The sequence below is a fragment of the Electrona antarctica genome, assembly GCF_951216825.1.
Source record: "Electrona antarctica genome assembly, chromosome: 4".
Taxonomy (NCBI): domain Eukaryota; kingdom Metazoa; phylum Chordata; class Actinopteri; order Myctophiformes; family Myctophidae; genus Electrona; species Electrona antarctica.
In genome coordinates this window covers 49,184,285-49,205,853 of record NC_136809.1, presented here as the reverse complement: position 1 = coordinate 49,205,853, position 21,569 = coordinate 49,184,285, and the positions used below count along the sequence as shown (strand labels likewise).

The window sequence follows — 21,569 nt, the reverse complement described above, 5'->3', positions numbered from 1 at the left end:
TGGGGACCGGGTGTGCCTGCCTGTTGTGGCGACCTCTGGAGTCTCACGGGAGTCTGTCTGTACAGCAGTGGAACCAGTACTACATTTGTTTACTTCAAAATGTACTTGAGTGAAAGTACAAAAGTATTGGCATCAAAAAGTACCAAAAGTAGAACGTACTTGTTATGCAGAATGTCCCATTTCAAGTTTTCCAAATGTTTTGAAAATAGCAGATCTACAAGCTCACAATGCTTCGCATTGCGATGCATTGTGAGCTTGTAGATCGGTTATTTTCAAATGGCCGAAATGTATATAGGGCTGAAGTGGTCCTTTGTTTTGTAATAATTGCGACCATAGTTACTTACCACTGCAGTCGAGGATTTCCTTATAGTTTTGGATCCGTCACAGTCCTGAGGTGTCAGTGGTGGGAAGAACTACTCAATTGTTATACTTGTTGTTAAAAGTCATATATTGAAAATGTACTTATGTAAAAGCACAAAGGTATTAGTAACACAAATAATGTAACAAAAGTAGAAATGTACACTTTGTGCAGAATGTCCCATTTCACATTTTATTTCACATGTGTTACATGTACAAAAATGTATTAAAATCTTTTGAAAATAGCAGATCTACAATCTCACAATGCGTCGCATTTCAAATAATTGTAGTGGAGTACAATATTTGTCTCTGAGATGTAGTGGAGTAGACGTAAAAGTATTGGAAATTGGAATTACTCAAGTAAAGTACAAACACCTCACATCGTACATAAGTACAGTAAGTGTACTACTTTCCACCACTGCACCGTGTATTCTCTGTTTAGGGCCAAACGGCATTCCAGTTTGCTCTGGTTTTCATTTGATTCTTCTTTGATTCTTTCAAACGTACCGTATCAGGCAGTGTGCATTAATGATAGAATTCAGTCGAGAAGCATGGATAACGCATTTCCTCACAGGCGATGGAGAAAAATGACTTCACCAACAGAGGGGTGGGGGTGTGGATATCAAAAGGATAATAATTCAATATTTTCATGCAGCTGCAATGTTGGAGAGCTTGATGTTGTTTAATACAACCAGATAGGAGTTTTCTGTTTGGATGTATGTCATTAACTTAGACCGGTACGTGCCCGTCGGCCACCGGCTTACTTGAGAACGATGCAACTTGGGAACCTAATAATACCCGTTGTCAACTTATCATAGCACCCGTTTTAACTATCTGTCTGTGTCCCACATGGAGATCTCTGTATCTGCCAGTCTGCCTGTATCTGAAGAGTGCAAACCGACGTGGAGTGGTTAAGTAATCAATTTGCAGGTGTGGGGTTGCCATGGCAATCAATTGGCTGAGGCAAAGAAATTGCACAGGTGAAGGGACTTTGGCTCATTAGGCCCACTGGCAGAGCCTGACCAGAGCCTTTTGTGGTGGTTCTGGACAACCGACGACTCGATACCGGGTGTGGAACACGTGTGTCGAATGTGAAGTCGGTGGGGCAAACGGTTCTCGAGTTACGTGCATTACAACCGAACACACACACACACACACACGCGCGCGCGCAGACACACAGAGACGGGGCGCATTTATAGTAGGATGGCAATATGGCCGCAGTCTGCATAAGGTCAATTGGGAGCTTGTTCTGCCCACAATACAGTGAGATCTGCAATCTGTTGTTGATACTGCCGAGTATTTCTGGGCAGACCTCCAAGGAGGTTGGTTCCATTTCCCAGTCTTTACTTGATTATCATTCATTCAGTCTCTTCTTCGGCACATGACTTCAATGCTGCCGTGACTCAAACCACTTAAAATTCCACTCATTTTCAACATTTTACTGTGTCATTAAAGGCGTAGTGAAATGAAAATTTTCACACTTTTAGACCACATCCGTGGTCATCATATGAGCATACCTAACAATGGGTACATTTTCATTTTTGTGTATTTTTATATCAAAAGTCCATAAAATCGAATTTTAATTACTTCCTGAAAACAAAAACGTACTGCGTGATGATGTGTCGAGGGCGAGGCCCACATCGATAAAAGCCAATACAAATGAAGTTTAATTCCCCATATCTGCGCATCCGTCCAACACTGTCCAACACAGCTGCTACTGATTACAGAAATCCTCCGTTTCTATTCCTGGCCGACTATCTGACCCCTGGCTACCGTCCCATCGCCTGAAGGGATGTGACGCAATGCAATCCCTTTAAACTCCACATTTACATTGTGAAGTAAATGTACAGTATATAGGGCCCCCACCCTATATACATTTCGGCCATTTGAAAATAGCCGATCTACAAGCTCACAATGCATCGCAATGTGAAGCATTGTGAGCTTGTAGATCTGCTATTTTCAAAAAAATTGGAAAACTTGAAATGGGACATTCTGCATTACAAGTACGTTCTACTTTTGGTACTTTTTGATGCCAATACTTTTGTACTTTCACCCAAGTACATTTTGAAGTAAACAAATGTAGTACTGGTTCCACAACTGCTGTACAGACAGACTCCAGTTAGACTCCAGAGGTCGGCCACAACAGGCAGGCACACCTGGTCCCCAAGAGACGACAGATTGTGCATCCACTGTGGCCCAAACGGCAAAAATAGCCGATCTGAATGAGGAAATGCGGTGCTCTCGTCGGGAGGGGGGCAGCAAAACATCCTATACGAGTAGGGCAACCAAATGGTCAGCTACGTCCCTGCACAAAGTGACACTTTGAGAACCAACAAATGACCATCCTAGAGAACACACACCCACCCCTCACCTAGAAAACAAACACCACAAAAGTGATGTTTGTTACAGGGTGACGTGCAGCTTTGAAAATGTGCCTCGGTTGGTGGTGGCAGTGCAAAGTTGCAGAGAAACATTGGACTATACAACTGGCATAGAAACAGTATTATGCTGACAGACAGGACCCCACCACAGTGCAGGGCATAATTCAGACGGGCTAGACATAAACCTTACAAATATGCTACATGGAGTACTTTTTTCTTCATCTCTAAACCCCCCCAACCCCCACCCCCCCCCCCCCCAGTAGTCACTACTACGGCATGTGAATTCAGGCAAGAAGGAGGCATTCGTTATGGCTGCACCTGTCAACAGAGCGTGCGCATGTGTGCGTGTGCGTGCGTGTGCTTGCGTGTGTTTGTGTGTGGGGGGGGCGAGAGAAAGGCAGGAATCGCGGGATGCTCCCATAATAAATACTGTGCAGTGTATTCATCAACAAACTTTCTTAATCTCTGCTCTCCCCCCCCCCCACACCCCCACACACACACACACACACACACACACACACACACACACACACACACACACACACACACACACACACACACACACACACACACACACACACACACACACAGTACTTCATTAGTTTTTTCCCAGGCTGTGCTGCTTGCTTGAGAAATGGCTATGGATGGATTTCCTCCCGTTCTCGTTCCACAAGAGGGCTTTCTTGTGTTCAGTGTCGTATACTATAGGCTGGATCTAAAATGTGACAAATGGGAGGCAGCGAAAAAAATCGAAATGCAGAATAATAATAACATGTCATTTTTTGAGCAGTGCTAACCACCTGACTTTGTGTGTCTGTCTCTATGTATGTATGTCTCCATGTATATATGTATGTCTCCATGTATGTACTGTATGTATGTCTGTTGTACGGACAGTACCACTGGGTGACCTAAAGTGGCAATGTTGAGCAGCCTAAAGGGCTACAGAACAGCTGTTGAGCTTCACACTGAACACTATTAGATTAGATTAGATTAGATGTCTTTATTATCCACAAGGGAAAATTGTTTTGCTCAGGTCAATGCATACATTCAAGACAATACATACAGGACAATACAATAAAACACCCAGCAAAGTACAGTACTAGTAAAAAAAAATGTAAAGCTATTTAAAAGAAAGCAAAGTCTCTCTCCACACCATGAAACACTCATAATGTGTCTGCGTGCGTGCGCGCATGCGTGCACGCATGTCCATTATCAGTCCAGTTCATCTGCCTTTGTGTGTGTGTGTGTGTGTGTGTGTGTGCATGCGTGCGCCGGGGGCACTGGCAAGCAGGTCCAGTTGAGGTGAATCAGGTATTGGGGGGTTTGTGTTTGTTAAGGAGCCTAATGGCAGAGGGGATGAAACTGGCACTGCCCTTTGCCTTCTTGAACCTCGATGCAGTGTATCTCCTGCCCGAGGGCAGGACCTTGAAGCAGGTGCTGAGGTTATGTGTTGGGTCTCTCGCGATCTTTCCTGCTTTCTTCACTGTCCTCTGGTCGTAGAGATGCTGAAGGGCAGAGCACTGCATCCCACAGAGTTTAGACCCCACGTGGGTTACCCACTAGTTGGGTTACCCACTAGAACAATAGTACAGTATAGTGCGCACACACACACACACACACACACACACACACACACACACACACACACACACACACACACACACACACACACACACACACAGTGTGAACGGGTGGAAGGAAGATATCTCAGAGGCGCCAGGGTCTGTAGTTAGTAGCAAAGCCTGAACTTACAAGCTGTCGAGCCCCGCCAGGCACAGAGTAAATGGTCGTGTTGGGACGCTGGGGAGACTGGGTCATCGGCGCTGGATTCATGAATGGACTGCCGGTCAACGAGGAGCATCGTGGGTGAGAGAAATCCGTGTTCCGTTGGATTACCGGTGGATCACAGTTTAAGGGGTGCCCCGAACTTTCGTTACGTCTGTACAGATCTAAGGAGCTATACTTTCACGGGAGCGTGCTATTAAGAGGAGGACTGTAGCAGGACTGTTCTTGAATTGAAGCGCCTGCCTCGCATGATTCAATTGTTTTGTTTACTGTTTACAATGGAAGCTGTGATTTGAGGTGTAACGGACGTTGGGACTTGGTTGGGTTGAAAGGGGATTGCGGAATTAACTGCTGAGTGTTGATTTATTTGGTTATTATTTTGGTATAGGGAGAGAGCTAGGGACAGAAGCAAGTGTATTGTATTTGCGGATTGATTTGTCAGTTATTAAATATGTGAGTTTCACTAAGCTAACGAACCTAACGATCCCGTCTTTTTCCTTTAGTTACCTTTCAAGTAAAAGGCTGATTGTTACATAGTGTCATGCATCGCAAATAGGTCAAAACACATCACAATGTCACGTGATGTGAGCTTGTAGATCTGATATTATCAGCCTAGGTCAAGGGTGTCCTTTATTTTTGCCTTTTTCGCCAGGGTTATGATCGTCATCGGGGGCTTTTTTGGGGCGATTAATTCACCCTATTGATCGTCTCTGTCAGTATACGTCCAAAACTGTTACTTTTCGGATAAAAGTCTGTCTAATGGAATACAACCACCGTAAAGACGTTCATCCGTATTCCTGCACTTTAAAAATAAAATAAAATAAAAATAGCACATCTACAAGCTCAAAATATATCGCTTTGTGCCGTGTTTTCAGCTTGTTGATGTGCTACTTTTGTTGCAAAAAAATATATATATATATGGAGATAGCAGGTTTCTGCCCGACGGCAATGCATAGGCCTATTTGTTTGAACAATTGTTTGTGATACCTCCACTCGGAATGTGATTACAGAACGTGATGATATCTCCACTCAGAACGTGATTACAGAACGTGATGATAAGCCCAGAGCTTCGGGCCCAGCTGGTCTTCAGAGTGCGTTAATCCACACCTCGCTGTGGGCACATTAAATGACAAACACCAACAAACCATGCCTGTCTGCACGGAAAAATGTAGACAATGACAGTCAGAGAAGCCATCTCTGCACGTCGAGTATATAAGTCAGAGTATACAATTCTGTTCTGCAGTTGTCAATGTTTTCTGTGAAGGGAAAACGCTTTTATAATTCAAGCACCTTCCTTTGGACGCCACTGTACTCTACTCTACTATTTTCTCATACAAATACTAACCCTAACCTTTTGGAATGGGAATTTGTTGACGCTGCAATCCATGACTTTTATTTGCTGCTATGGGATTCAACCTCGCTGTCTCCCATGTGAGGCACCACAGCTCTTTGGAGACGGAATCTACACTTAGGCAGGGGAGATGTTGCGCTTATGAGCTTCAGGCTCTACTGCTTGACAACCATAGGTGTTCCTACCCGACCCCTGACCCCAGCGTCCAGTGGTGGAAAGTAAATAAGTAAATTAAAGGTGGTTGCACACTGTGGTTGCACACTGGACACGTTTTTCGGAAAACCGACGGAAAAACGCAGCTAAAAATCCGAAAAACGCAGCACCAAAAACGTGCACCTTTACTCAAGTACAATTTTGAGGTACTGGAGTATTTCCAATTTTCTATACTTTTACTACATTCAGAGACAGATATTGTACTTTTAGTAAGTAAGTAAGTCAGAGAGGCTTATTGTCTGTATCAGCTTGTTCCTGCAAGTCTCATTCTCCTGGCTGCGATATTGTCGCTCGCCCTGAATATTCCAGCATACAGATTCTCGTTGAAAACATGTGTACTCTTGCTGATGTTGAGCACTACACGTAATCTGGTATTCTGGTGTAGCACCCGTCTAGAGCCTTCTGCAGAGTTGGCTTCAGGGTCCAGCATTCACTGCCATATAGGAGAACAGATTCTACCGTCGCATAGAAGAAGCTGAGTTTGATTTGATACATTTCATTTATTTGAAAACTTTAGTTAATAGTTACTTTTTAGATTTTGAATATTATTACAAAACATACATTAACCACATCAGCCCTGTACTGTACATTTCGGCCATTTGAAAATAGCCGATCTACAAGCTCACAATGCGTCGCATCGCGGAGCAGGGTCTATTTTCTCAGTGGAAGAGCAGAGACACCAACATTCCCACACCTGCAGATGTAGACTGCAGACTACCAGGGGGTCCCCAGCTAAATTAGTTAACAACAATCTTTAACAATTAGCATCACAATCATAAAAAAACACATATTTTATACTTAAGCTATCGAAACATTGCAGATATACAAGCTCATGGCATTCTAAAATAGCAGTTAGCTCATAGTGTAGATCTGGTATTTTTGGGGATTTTTTTTAAAAATGTCTGCAAATCTTTGAATACACATTGAATGAATACACGCTTTTTTAAAAGGTTTTTTTTAAGGCTTCAAGTTAAGCAGCCATGCTGTCATTGCTGTGCTATATCTCTGCTGTCAGGAGGAAACCTCATAACTCGAAAATGTTCATTTTTCAGGAAATTTAAAATATAAATCTTTCAGGAAATTTAGAAAACCTTATATTTTTAAAACAAAGCAATACTGCCTCATCAACGTGTTGTAGCTTTATATATTGTCAATTACTTCCATGAGAGGGAGAGAGGTGGTGGAGTTACTGGCTTTAGCATACATTTTGAGGGTCCAATGGAGTTAAGAGGTTTTGTCCAAAGCACTTTTTACTACTTTCCATTGGTTCAATATTTTTGAAACAACACACAGACATAGCACTGATTTATGCCAAAAAAAATATCAAAAACCTAAAAAATGGAGTTATGAGGTTTCCTCCCGACAGCAACGCGATGCATAATGGACCGCCTTAATTGTTCACCCTTCTTGCCGTTTTGTATATGCATGTATAATGCATCTTATCACATACAGAACACATGTTGCTCATGCATGTGCGTACAGTGTTGCATATGCATATTTTCTACACAAACACACACTTATGGCAGAGAGACATAGAGCCACAGTAAAGAGCCCACTCACTCACTCCCTCATTATTCTTCCTTCAGGTTTCCTTTCATTATATCTCCCTGGATCTATGAATAGCAGCCATCTGTCGGCTGCCTTTCTTTATATACCAGCAACCTGCAGCAAGTCGGGGACCCAAACACTGAGATTAATTGGCAAAAACACTATGAATTTATTGATAATATAACAAAAACAATTGATGTAAACAATGGTGTTTTATGGTTTTCATTGTCATACAGACAATGGGCCCAGGTGACCCTCAGCTGGTAACTTATACATCATGTAGTAGGCAGCTAGTCACTGGTTTGTAGTCATCTGGCCGGGAACCACTAAACTCGGAATCAGAAGTACCCAAAATAATTCCCTGCGATCAATTGCATCATGTTAGGGCCTGCCCTATACCCAATAAAAGTCTTGATGCGGCGTATGAATCCGACAAGTTTCTTCAAGTATACTTCTTGGAATAGTTTGTTTGGTATATCCATATTTTGTTCCATCTCGTAGCGACTGGTGAGACTAAAAACAAACAGCGGGGGGACCAAAACAACACCGAAACAAATGGAACCACATTATTGGAATAAGAGTTTTATTTTATCCGATCTACACCACGCCTATAGACTGGATCACACGGGCGATTTAGGAACACAGACCAGGCTTTAATTCCTCCGAGGTGGAAAGTCTGGTGACGCGAGGTTAGGGCGACCCAGCTGAGGGTGATCGGTGTCCACAGTCCAAGCAGCGTGCTACTCCATGGACCCCACCCTTGATCCACAAGACCGCCGCAACCACCTTGAAGTATTTCTGCTGCTTCAGTGATGTTTCTGGTGCATGCTTTCTTTCCTCTCTTGCAACCCTCTGATAGTGCCTGAGTTTATACACACCTGTTATCACACCAGGCCAGAGACGGGGAGGGAGAAAACAGAGAGGCCAGGTTCATATTATTATCCCCCCCCAATGTCCCCCACGTCACACAAATGTTCTTTTGCTATTAGAGGTTATACTACAGAAATAATCCTCAGTTTCAGTGGACTAACACAGGACTTTTTAAGACTTGGCTCGTAATGCAATGTAATGCATTTGTCATTTGTCTGTTACGCTTACTAATAGTCTGTCGCGTGGCGGTGTCTCGATCTGAAGAGCGTGTAGAACAGCTATTTTCTGGGCTGTCATACTGTATGTCAAAGTGCTGGTTCTATCCAGTCACTCTGCTATTATTAATAGACTGCTGCAGAGTACTGTGACTCTTTAGCTCACTGGTTCCCAAACAGTGGGTCTGGGTCACGGAGACATTTTTCTGGGTCCCTTTATATTTTCTTAACTACATTTTTGTTTTTGATTATTATTATTACTTCAAACCATTTTGAATAAACATTCCCAAAAATAGCTTAGATTTTCATGACAATCAGTATTTTCATGAAGAAATAAACCAAACGGCGACGAGTTATGTGAGCTTGTAGATCTGCTATCTTCACTAGTTTGGGTCCCGGGTTCTCTTTTGGGTCTCAAGCTGAAGTGTTTATCTGACACAATGAAGTGTAAATGGCCAAACTGTAATTGAATTGTTTCATTCCAAAACATGCGCATATATATGTGACCATTTCTGACCAAGGCTAAGTCATTGAATTTTTCTTTAATTTTCGTTTTCATGTCCTGTGAAAGAAGGGAATCATAGCTTCAAATTGACATATTGGTTGTTCAGTTTGACCCACCGGTTTTGGAGATACGACTTATAGACTAATGTCTTGCAGAAAACAGCGAGTTGAGAAAATGGCCTTGAAAGTTTCACTTCTGTGGACTCTAACATTACACCTAAAAAGCTACATGTTTAAGCATTTATTTCATATTTGCAGCTCGATTTCAGCTCTGATATTTATTTCAGACATGCGCTAGTACAGTGGTTCCCAAACCTTTTCATGTCAAGGACCCCCAAATTGACTAATTAGCCCGCGGACCCCCATTTGAAAATATATGCCAGGGACCCCCATAAGAGAAGATTTTTTTTCGGCTCTAGCAGTGATTCTCAACCATTTTAATATCAAGGACTCCCAGTTTGACATGCATTAGTCTACGGACCCCCATTAAATGGCATTTCTATCTCTGGGACCCCAATTTATATTGTAAAATCAATGTTAATTTTACTCTGAGAGTGAACCAAATGTACACTCTCAAGAGTTACAGTCCCATAAGATCCATTTGGTTCCTAACTATCGAGGGACCCCCTGGAACTCCCTCAAGGACCTCTGGGGGTCCCCGGACCCCACTTTGGGAACCTCTGCTCTACTATGTGAAGAGTCTGCCTGTGCTATTAACTCATTTTGGATACAAATTTAAAAAAAAGTTTTTCTCCTCTCCTGAACAGTTAGTCTTGCCGCCATGACTGTCTCTGTATCAAAAAGAGTCATAGAGTACACACACACACGCACACGCACACACAAGTAACGGATTATACTCCATTAAATAAACGTGTTCTCTCTTGGACAAAGTCATTGCTGGCAGGAAAGTGGCTCCGATACACGCGGTAATTGAAGCTATTACAGTAAATGACACCACGCATTTCCTTATGAAACGGTGACTTTTGTGCAGATATAATTACGTGTATTTCTGAGTAAATCTTTTTTTTGTTTTTTTTGTTTTTTTTGTGGCTTTCGCCTTTATTTTATATTTGTATGGAGGGACAGACAGTAGGCTGACATGAAATGGGGAGAAAGATGGGGGGAAGACATGCAGTAAAGGCCGTCGGGATCGGGAGTCGAACCCGCGGCACACTGCCAGACTGGATTACCAGCCAAGGTGCCTGGACCACTGAGCCATGGCCCAGGCCTAAATCTTTTTTTTAAACACTTGGTTGATTGCAGGAGCAGGAAGGTGTGTGTTTACTGGCGTGCGTGCCGTGTGTGTGCACGCGGTTTACAGCCACATCCATGGAGCATTGGAGAGGCGATGCGCTATTCATAGATGGACGTTAGACCTATCTCTAATATGTGGTGAACCAAAGAGGCTGATGTCATTTTCAATGAGCAAGAGGGAGACGGGGGAGAGAAATGGAAATGAATGCCACGCAGCACAGAGAGAGAGAGAGAACAAAATGAACACATGATAGATGGTGAGAAAGATTTTTACAGGGGCTCTCGCTCTTGTTGTTGTTGGTTTTATTTCCCCGAGAAAAACTGACAAATGAAAGCAAAACAATAAGGGATGGGGAATAGAAGAAGAGTGACAGAATGCACTCAATAATGAAGAAGACAACAGAGGAGGGAGGAATCATCCAGGGAGGATGGAAGGTTATAACGGGGGTGCCCGGAAGATGAACGCATGCTTTGATCATCCTCCAGTACTCTCGTCGTCACCCTACAGTATATACCTCTCTGTTGCTCACTTTAATTCCCTCGGCGTCTTGTGTTTACTCATGGCTTCACTCGCTTTCACATTGCCATCTTGTCATCTCTCTCTCTCTCTCTCCTCTTCTCTGCCTCCCACACATTTTTGAGCGGTGGCACACCGTCTCCATTGCAGAGCTATGTTTGTCTGTCCGATCTGCGTACGGAATGTCTGTCTGAGTAGGACTTTTGACCCCTGTCTCAGTAGGACCTTTGACCCCTGTCTGAGAAGGGCCTATTGACAACTGTGCTTGGCTCCAAGGCACTCCAAGACACCACACACACTATAACACATGCAGTATTATAACACACAGCCACTATGTAACTATAACAATTAAAGTATATAGTTCCACCGCTCAGTTCGCACAGGTGCGATTTTGAAGTAAAAGTAACGATATCTATTCTCTAGTCTAAAGTCCTGTATTCAAACTTTAACTAAGAATTGGCATCAAAATATACTCCCAAGTACAGTGCTCTCTCTCTCTCTCACTCCCCCCCCACCTCTCTCTCTCCCTCTCCCTCCCTCTCACCCCCCCCCCCCTCGCTCTCTCTCTCTCTCTCTCTGTCTCTCTCTCTCTCTCTCTCTCTCTCTCTCTCTCTCTCTCTCTCTCTCTCTCTCTCTCCCCCTCTCACCCCCCCCCTCTCTCTCTCTCTCTCTCTCTCTCCCTCCCTCTCACCCCCCCCCCCCCTCACGCTCTCTCTCTCTCTCTCTCTCTCTCTCCCCCTCTCACCCCCCCCCCCCCCCCTCTCTCTCTCTCTCTCCCCCTCTCACCCCCCCTCTCTCTCTCTCTCTCTCTCTCTCTCTCCCCCTCTCACCCCCCCCCCCCTCTCTCTCTCTCTCTCTCCCTATCCCTCTCAATATTTCCCCACAGTGTGCTCTGTCTCCTCTGCAGTCGGTGAATTGTCTGGTGGAATTGATTCTCATTTAATGTTCCATGGCTCTTCAGTTCTTCATCTTCTCCTCCACTCCAGCTCTACTTATCCCCCCACGGCCTGTCTCTCTCCCCCCTGGCCTCTCTCGCTCTATTCTTTGCAGCCAATCAGTGAGTCACTTCATCATCCTGTGCGTTATATCCATGCCCAGTGCGCCGCAATGCCGCTCGACGACACCAGGTGTCAGGCAAGCCCTGTCGATGATCACGCGTAAATCTATGCTAATCCTGTCAAGGCAATCAATTAGACATCAGCGTGGGAGGTTAAATCGATCGTGTGTGTGTGTGTGTGTGTGTGTGTGTGTGTGTGTGTGTGTGTGTGTGTGTGTGTGTGTGTGTGTGTGCGTGTGCGTGTGTGTGCGTGCGCGTGTGCGTGTTCCATTGCCCGAGGTGTTGCAGTGGGAGGATATTGCTGTGAGATTAGACCTTGGCTTGTAATCAGTCATCTGACAACTCAACAACCATGCTTCCTCTAGCAGCTCTGCTGGGCCAATCCTAACGTGATTCCAGTGAGAAAAATGTGAAATCACGTCTCAGTTATGATAAAAATCAACTAAAAGCACGAGTGAAGAAATAGGTCTTGAGCTGTGTTTTATCTACATGAGGCTGCCTGTCTGAGATGTAATGAGAGTTTATTCCAAGCCGTCAGGCTTCACCCCGTTCACCGTGGTTTTATTCAGCTATTTGTGTAGATTTTCGTCTTACACAAGCACCATTGACTATGAAGTGCTAATTTTACGGCATATACGTAGTGTCTTAACAAATCGGCTTAGTGTCTATTTCTGTTTTAGACAAACATTAAATTCCCATTGACAATGACAGGAGAATTGTATGTCTGTCTGAGCAAAATAGTGTTTATCTTACATCATGATGATGTAGGATGATAAGAGAGCCCCCCTCACTTCACACGGGTGAGTGTTTTTTTTAATGTTCCATTGTAGGCACTTGGAGCAGCTTATAAACCAGTAAAATCATTTGAAAATCTATCCTAAAAACAACCGGGAGCCGATGCCAATGTAGTGAAGCTAAAGCTGGAGTTATATATGTTCTCTCGTCCTAGTTTTAGTTAAAATGCTGGCTGCTGCATTTTGAACAAGTTGTAGTCAGTTTATTTTCTTTGGCAGGCCAGAAAAAAGTGCATTGCAGTTATCAAGCCGAAACGAAATGATAGGCTACAACTATAGGGTTGTCCAGATCCGATCACATGATCGGAAATCGGGGCCGATAATGTCACTTGATCGGGAGCCAAAAAACATGATCGGGACTAGTATCAATATTATATCCATATCATGATATTAGACTGGATATTGACTGTGATTTTGGATATTGGCAAGTGTTCTATAAAAAATTTAAAATATTGGATCGGGAAAAAAAACTGTTTTGGCAGATACTCAAAAGCAAATGATCGGAATTGGATCGGGAGCTTACAGCGTTGTGAGCTTACAGTACATCTGTGATTTATGGCAAGTAACACCAGAGTGCAGCTAAGTGTAAATCAATCTTTAAAGGTCTTCTTTCAACGTTTTATGGGAGTTTCCAATGAAGTGGTTCAAGCCGTCTGCCTCGAGGCTGCATGGTGAAAATCTATTTGTCAGGCAGATAATTGAAGAACAATTGCACGGAGTGTATACAAGCCTTTTAGAAATCAGATGTGGTCGGCCTTTCCCAGATGTTGCCGTGGACGATAGATTACCTTCAAAACGCAGCGTGTCACTATTTGTAATTATGAGGACGACATGTTCTGTGGAGAAGCACCGAAAGACGTGTGGCCCAACAGTCAAACTGTTGAGGTACTTTTACTTCTACTCCACTACATCTCAGAGGCATATATTGTACTCACTACAATTATTTGAAAACCTTAGTTACTTATTTATTATTTATTTAAACTTTGGCTATTTGAAAATAGCCGATCTACAAGCTCACAACGCGTCGCAATGCGAGGTGTTGTGAGCTTGTAGCTTTTTTATTGGGGACAATTAAGTAGCATAATTATGGTAAAGTTCAAGGCCATTGCATCGTGTCACTCATTTTTACATTTTTTTAAACATCACAAAGGGAAAAAAAGAAAAAAGCAATGTATAAACCCCCACAAAAACAAGTAAACGGCACCAAAAAAAGAGTCACATCATGGGTCATAGTATCGTACACAAGTGAAAGAAGCACTGTCCGTTATCTAAAATCCACTGTCCACAGGTACGGATATTAAAGTATTCTATGAAAGGTCTCCATGCCTTAGAAAAGCCTTCAGTGGTTCCTTTTTTCCCCCTGAAGCTTAAGACGAAGTACATCACAACATTAAGCCCTGCCAGATTGAATGAGAGGGTGGTGGTGGAGATTTCCAAGATAGTAATATTCTTCTTCTAGCTCAGAGTGTTGCAAAAGCAATAATCTCTATCGTCTTGACTCGTGTACTGTAAAGGGTTAGAACTTAAGGTGTGCCAAATATAGCTACGTAGCAATGGACAGGGTGCAATTTCTAGCACATCAGACAGTGTGTCAAACACAAAAGTGACCAGAACCGTTGTAACTGCGGACTAGACCAATACATACAGTACGTGTGAGGTGTGCTTGTTTCTGCCTCATATGATACATTTCAGCCACCATGGCTTCACTAAGATGAGCTCTATGTACTACTTTCAGTGAATGACAGTAGACTGAGGCCTGCAGCACATGAGGTGGTTAGTTCACTAAGATGAGCTCTATGTACTACTTTCAGTGAATGACAGTAGACTGAGGCCTGCAGCACATGAGGTGGTTAGTTCACTAAGATGAGCTCTATGTACTACTTTAGGTTGAATTACAGTAGACTGAGGCCTGCAGCACATGAGGTGGTTAGTTCACTAAGATGAGCTCTATGTACTACTTCCAGTGAATTACAGTAGACTGAGGCCTGCAGCACATGAGGTGGTTAGTTCACTAAGATGAGCTCTATGTACTACTTTCAGTTGAATTACAGTAGACTGAGGCCTGCAGCACATGAGGTGGTTAGTTCACTAAGATGAGCTCTATGTACTACTTTCAGTGAATTATAGTAGACTGAGGCCTGCAGCACATGAGGTGGTTAGTTCACTAAGATGAGCTCTATGTACTACTCTCAGTTGAATTACAGTAGACTGAGGCCTGCAGCACATGAGGTGGTTAGTTCACTAAGATGAGCTCTATGTACTACTCTCAGTTGAATTACAGTAGACTGAGGCCTGCAGCACATGAGGTGGTTAGTTCACTAAGATGAGCTCTATGTACTACTTTCAGTGAATTACAGTAGACTGAGGCCTGCAGCACATGAGGTGGTTAGTTCACTAAGATGAGCTCTATGTACTACTTTCAGTGAATTACAGTAGACTGAGGCCTGCAGCACATGAGGTGGTTAGTTCACTAAGATGAGCTCTATGTACTACTTTCAGTGAATTACAGTAGACTGAGGCCTGCAGCACATGAGGTGGTTAGTTCACTAAGATGAGCTCTATGTACTACGTTCAGTTGAATTACAGTAGACTGAGGCCTGCAGCACATGAGGTGGTTGAGTTAATTGACTCTGTATAGTGTGTCTGCCCACCACTCATCTGTCAATTCGGTCCTCAATTCTCTTTCCCATTTATGTTTTTAATCGTTGTGTGTTGCGATCAGTAAGGGATGAGCTAAATGTGTAACATTCTGAAACAAACCCATTTTCAGTTGGTAACACATGACATAGGATTAGGAGCAGGTTTTTTCCCCATTTCTGATTATTAGGAGGATGTGGAAATGGAAATGAGCCGAATACATGTATACACTGACACCACGGCGCGTAATCAGCGCCTCAAACTGTGACTCCGCCCACCCCCGGGGGAAGTTGTGATTTGCTCTCGTTTACTGCAATGCAATTTGCGGCATTTTAAAAACAATATTGAGCAGAGTAGCAATTATCAAACGTATTTGCAATGCCATACGTTGAAAGATCTGTTGCCCGTGGACAAGGCACGCTACCTCCGCCAGTTAGATAGCATTGGCATAGATGTTTGTCCGTATGTGATTAAGGATTGGACCAAGTTGCATTGGCAGCCATAAAACCGGATGTGACGTTTTTGGGCGTTCCTGTCTAGCGTGGTGTCAGTGTATTACAAACTGACAGATCTGGAGATATCTGAAGAAATTGTCACGGGAGAGATTAGACTCAGCAAGGAAGTAAAACTATGGAATGTATCACCTATTTAATGATGAGTCTGTGGTAGGAGTGAATTGATGATTCCTTTTGATGGGAGCATGTATAGGAATTAAAAATTGGATCCACATTTTTAACAATCATGTCTCTCCAAGTGAGTATCGGGAGAGAAGAGAGGAGTAAACTGAGCTTGTAGATGTTTTACACATTTTAGACAGGACATTCTGCACAACTAGTACTTTCACTTTTGGTGCTTTAAGTATATTTTGATTGCAGTATTGATACTTTTACTTAAGTAAACAATTTGAGTACTTTTTCCACCACTGCAGATTATGAAAGTACATTACCTAAGCTTTTCAAATGAGAGGTCATAGAATCCTGGTGTCTATACTGCCTCCCCATGGCCAGCCTGATGGAGAAGAGAGGAACTGGTTGGAATAACGTGTTCCTTCCACGCGCTACGTCCAACTGGGGAAACTCCCCCGTCAGGTGAAAAGACTCCTCATTCATAGCATGAGGTCAGTCCACTAATCCCCCTAGTAAGGCCTGTCATTTCCACACCAGCCTCCATCTCTACACATTTGACCTCGCTGCTGCTGCTGCTGCTGCACACACAATTTGACTTTACGGCTTGACTTTTGTGCTTTTCTGCTGGTTCCACAGGAGCCCATGGTAGACATGAGACCTTTCTGACAGCCAGCATAAATACTAACACTTTTGTACAGTGGCGTGCACAGACATTTAGAGGGGCAGGTGCTCAAGTGAAAAAAGGGCACCTTGTGCAGCGCGTGGAACCGGCCGGTTGCCTTAATAGTGTGAGATTTTTTAGATTTTGGGGCCTAAATAATATATTAGAAGCTTTTTTATCAAGAATTGACTTGATGTCATCATGGTCCACATACTGTACAGTGTACACTGTAAAAAAAAAACGTTTTTTTTTTTTAAGGGCACATTGCCAAAAGGGCAGGGGGTGCTCTAGCACCCCCTAGTGTACAAACTCAGTGTTTTCCCCGGGAGACGTTATCGATGCCAGAAAGCCAGCGCCTTTCTCCCCTGTTCCCCACACAGACATGCTGAAGGTGATTAAGAGGCTTTTTATTAATACCCGAGGGTCCTCCAGTGCTTTTGTCAAATGAGTTCCATGCTAGTGTGTAGGGCTTGTTGGATGAATGTTGTGTCGTGTCATGGCCGCCCCAATGCATTTCCAATGGGAGTCACATGGTTTGACACAACATTTGTGTTGTATGAGGGGGAGGGGCGCAGTCGAAACACAGCCGAAAGCCATACAACAGCTTGTAGTCCAAAATGTGGACTACAAACCATGTGACTTCCATTGGAAATGCATTGGGGCGGCCATGACACTACACAACATTCATCCAAGCATACAGCAATGCAGTAAAGGTCTGAGTGAGGCCTAGGGGTGTAACGATACATTTTAACAGCGATACGATACGTATCACGATACATGGTTGATGATATTGGTTCATTATGGTGATCCGATACGATTCAATGATTTGAAATCGATACAATCGTAACTACCGGTATTTAAAATACATTGACATTATTTTAAACTAAGTAATTAATCCCCTCTTTTTCTTTTATCTTCTAAAAATTGCTAAATACCACGCACAAAAATGTAGTATTGATACAATCGATTATTTTATTTGCATAGCAAAACGATTCGATACAGAGTATTTGCATTGCAAAACGATACGATACATAATCAATGCTGCTGTTTTCATTTCGATATACAGTACTTAGATTTTTCGATGCAGTTACTATATCGTTACATCCCTACTAATTGTCCACCCTTTGATGTGCTGTGATAATGTGAATAAGACAGATGAATCTTATTCACACAATAAGTCTTCGATAAGACTACAAGTTCAACAATGTGTGGTTATGGGTTAAAGAATAACATTATTGTTAGCAGGCTTCTTCTGCTACCAGAAATAGATAACGAATCTGTCAGATAAGATGCATATCGTCGCTGTTGGGCGGAAACCTCAGATGTCCAAAATAAGAATAGTCAAAAATAGATGAAATTGCTGATCTAGGAGCTCACAGCTTTTTGGCTAATTTTGTGTGAAATTGTATAGTATGACGAAGGCATAAAATTGCAAAATAATATAAAAAAACAAAATGGAATAGTAAAATATGTTCCGAAATGAGTTAATTGCACAGGCAGACTCTTCACATACAAGAGCATGTCTGAAATAAGTGTCAGAGCTGAAATCGACATGTAAATATGAAATAAATGCTTAAACATGTAGCTAGCTAAGCTAGGTGTAATGTTAGAGACCACAGAAGTGAACCTTTTAAGCCTATTTTCTCAACTCTGTTTTCTGCAAGACATTACTCTATAAGCCATATCTCCAAAACTGGTGGGTCAAACTGAACAATATATATAACTAGAAAGGTCGCAATTTAAAAAAATTGCAAAGTGTGGTTGCCGCAGCGGCTTACATATGCCCCTCCCACTGATATTGCCAGCCAATTACAATGTCACGTCACCCCTGCGATCATGCGTAAGTAATTCGGAGGGGAATTATCCCCCCAAAAATCATGTTTTTGCGACAAACGGTTACATTTCTCGCATTTGCGGCGCCCCCTATGGATGAAAATAGAATCGCTTTTGGCTTTTGGTTGATTAAACCACCCACGACATCTGATTCAAATTTGGGATGGATTGGACATTCCGTTCGTGATTTTAGGCATTTTTTGTAAAATAGGCCCCTCCCGCTAACTTCGGACGACGATTAAGGCCGAACGATACGGACAAAAAAAATTCAAAAAATCTGAAAAAAATGTAAACGCGGTCCGATAGGTCCAGAGATCATGTGTACCGATTTCTGTGAGATTCGGACCAAATCTGTAGAATCAGAAAATAAAAGTGTGTTTTGAAGAAAATTCAAAATGGCGGAAAATCTATCCTGACGCAAATGGGCGTGGCCTATAAGGGGAGATGCGTCATGGCCCAAGGAATACAGGGAGAAAGGAATTTTGAATTTACGACCTACGGTTCAAGAGTTATAAGCCAAAACGTAAAGTGGGCTGTTATAGCGCCACCATGAGGCCGACCGATGTAATTATAAGTTAATTAATTTTAGTAAGTATTACGAATTATCCCTCTAAGTTTTGTAACTATAGCCCTTACGGTCTCCGAGGAAAAAATACTTGAACGTGATTTTTCGCATTTTCCCATTCATGTCAATGGGGAAATGTAATTCACTAATAAATTAATATCAATTAAACTATACAATATTTCTCTTAGCAATGACCAAGCACACCATTCCCGATTTTTCCGGTCAATTTGACATATGGGTCAAGTGCGTACAGTTAAAACTGTGGGAGGAGTAGCGTTTCAAAAAAAGGGTTACTCCAGTAAAATAAACTAGAAAGGTCGCAATTTAAAAAAATTGCAAAGTGTGGTTGCCGCAGTGGCTTACATATGCCCCTCCCACTGATATTGCCAGCCAATTACAATGTCGTGTCACCCTTGCGATCATGCGTAAGTAATGATCGCAAGGATTTATCCCCCCAAAAAACATTTTTCTGCAAGAAACGGTTACATTTTTCGCATTTGCGGCGCCCCCTATGGATGAAAATGGAATTAATTTTGGCTCTGGGTTGATTAAACCACCCGCGACATGTGATTCAAATTTGGGATGGATTGGAAATTCCGTTCGTGATTTTAGGCATTTTTTGTAAAAAGGCCCCTCCCGCTAACTTCGGACGACGATTAAGGCCAAACGATACGGACAATAAAAATTCAAAAAATCTGAAAAAAATGTAAACGCGGTCCGATAGGTCCAGAGATCATGTGTACCGATTTCTGTGAGATTCGGACAGAATCTGTAGAAATAGAAAATAAAGGTGTGTTTTGAAGAAAAATCAAAATGGCGGAAGTTCTATCCTGACGCAAATGGGCGTGGCCTATATGGGGAGATGCGTCATTGCCCAAGGAATCCAGTGCAAAAATAATTTAGATTTTACGACCTACGGTTCAAGAGTTATAAGCCAAAACGTTAAGTGGGCTGTTATAGCGCCACCATGAGGCCGACCGATATAATTATAAGTTAATTAATTTTAGTAAGTATTACGAATTATCCCTCAAAGTTTTGTAACTATAGCCCTTACAGTGTCCGAGGAAAAAATACTTGAACGTGATTTTTCGCATTTTCCCATTCATGTCAATGGGGAAATTTAATTCACTAATAAATTAATATCAATTAAACTATGCAACCTTTCTCTTAGAAATGAGCAAGCACACCATTCCCAATTTTTCCGGTCAATTTGACATATGGGTCAAGTGCGTACAGTTAAAACTGTGGGAGGAGTAGCGTTTCAAAAAAAAGGTTACTCCAGTAAAATAATAAAGTGTTACAAGTACTATAGTCTGGTTGCCCTTTGGGCAACCACACTAATAAAGTGTTACAATTACAATAGTCTGGTTGCCCTTTAGGGCAAGGTTGCCCTTTAGGGCAACCACACTAATAATATGTCAATTTGAAGCTATGATTCCCTGCTTTCACATGACATGAAAAAATTCAAAAAAAATCCAATGGCAGCCCCTCAGTCAAATTTGGTCACATATGGAGATAATACGTTTCTATCCAACGATATGACATGATATGCATGTTGTCATATCGTTGTTGTCAGACAGAAACCCTTTTGTCTCCATATTCTGTCTTGTGTCTTTTCGTATCACCATACCTGATCACACTACAGCTTCACACGAAAGCATCAACAGTACCTGATCTAAAGGCTGTGCGTACGTGTCGTTATGCTGCTTTTGTATTTTAATCCTGAAAGGTAACAGTTTTGGACATATGAGGCTTCCACCCGACAGACGATATACACTACAGTACTGAAGTACGTATTTATTTTGAGGGACTTTTCCTTTAGTTAAGTATTTCCCAATACTTCTACTCCACTACATCTCAGAGGCTGATATTGTAGTACTTTTTATTCCACTGCAATTATTTGACACCGACAGCTTTAGTTACTAGTTATGTGGCGATTTTAGATTAGTTAAACCCTATTTTGAGTGTCTGTATTTTCTTACTTTTACTTTTGTATTGTAAGTATTATTGTGATGCCAACACTTTTGAAAACAGGCCTTTTACTTGTATGGGGAGTGGGGAGTATTTCTACATAGTGGTAGGCCCATAGCTACTTTTGCAGAACATCTCAATGCTTCTTCCACCAATGAAAATAGCCGACCTGCGGAGAGATTTATGAATCAAACATGAGCCAGTGTTTATGATACAAAATAGTACAGGAAATAAATCAAGACCACTAACTCTCACGGAGTGACAAAATAAGCCTTATTGAATTATGTATCTTCTATCAGACAATGCCCCTCAGCTCTTCTCAGTTTTCATCTCATGGGAAATCGAAGTCATGCTAATTTGATGATTAATCTCACTTTTCACAGAGCAGCTGCTCCACTCTCTTATCAAGTCTGACAAATTTATCATAGTT

General features: G+C 42.4%; 1 protein-coding gene across 2 annotated transcripts in view; it reads left to right on the top strand.

Moving 5' to 3' along the window:
* Positions 1 to 4,474: 4,474 nt before the first annotated feature.
* Positions 4,475 to 21,569, top strand: part of plppr2b (phospholipid phosphatase related 2b) — a gene marked incomplete at its 5' end in the record, with an annotated part of 78,015 nt that continues 60,920 nt past the window's right edge. The window contains one exon of one of the 2 annotated variants that reach the window (XM_079498753.1): positions 4,475 to 4,604. Coding sequence is in view for 1 of the 2 variants with exons in the window: in XM_079498751.1 (XP_079354877.1) it covers positions 4,574 to 4,600 (27 nt within the window). The remainder of the gene's footprint in view (positions 4,605 to 21,569) is intronic. The other variant, XM_079498751.1, reaches the window with a different exon arrangement.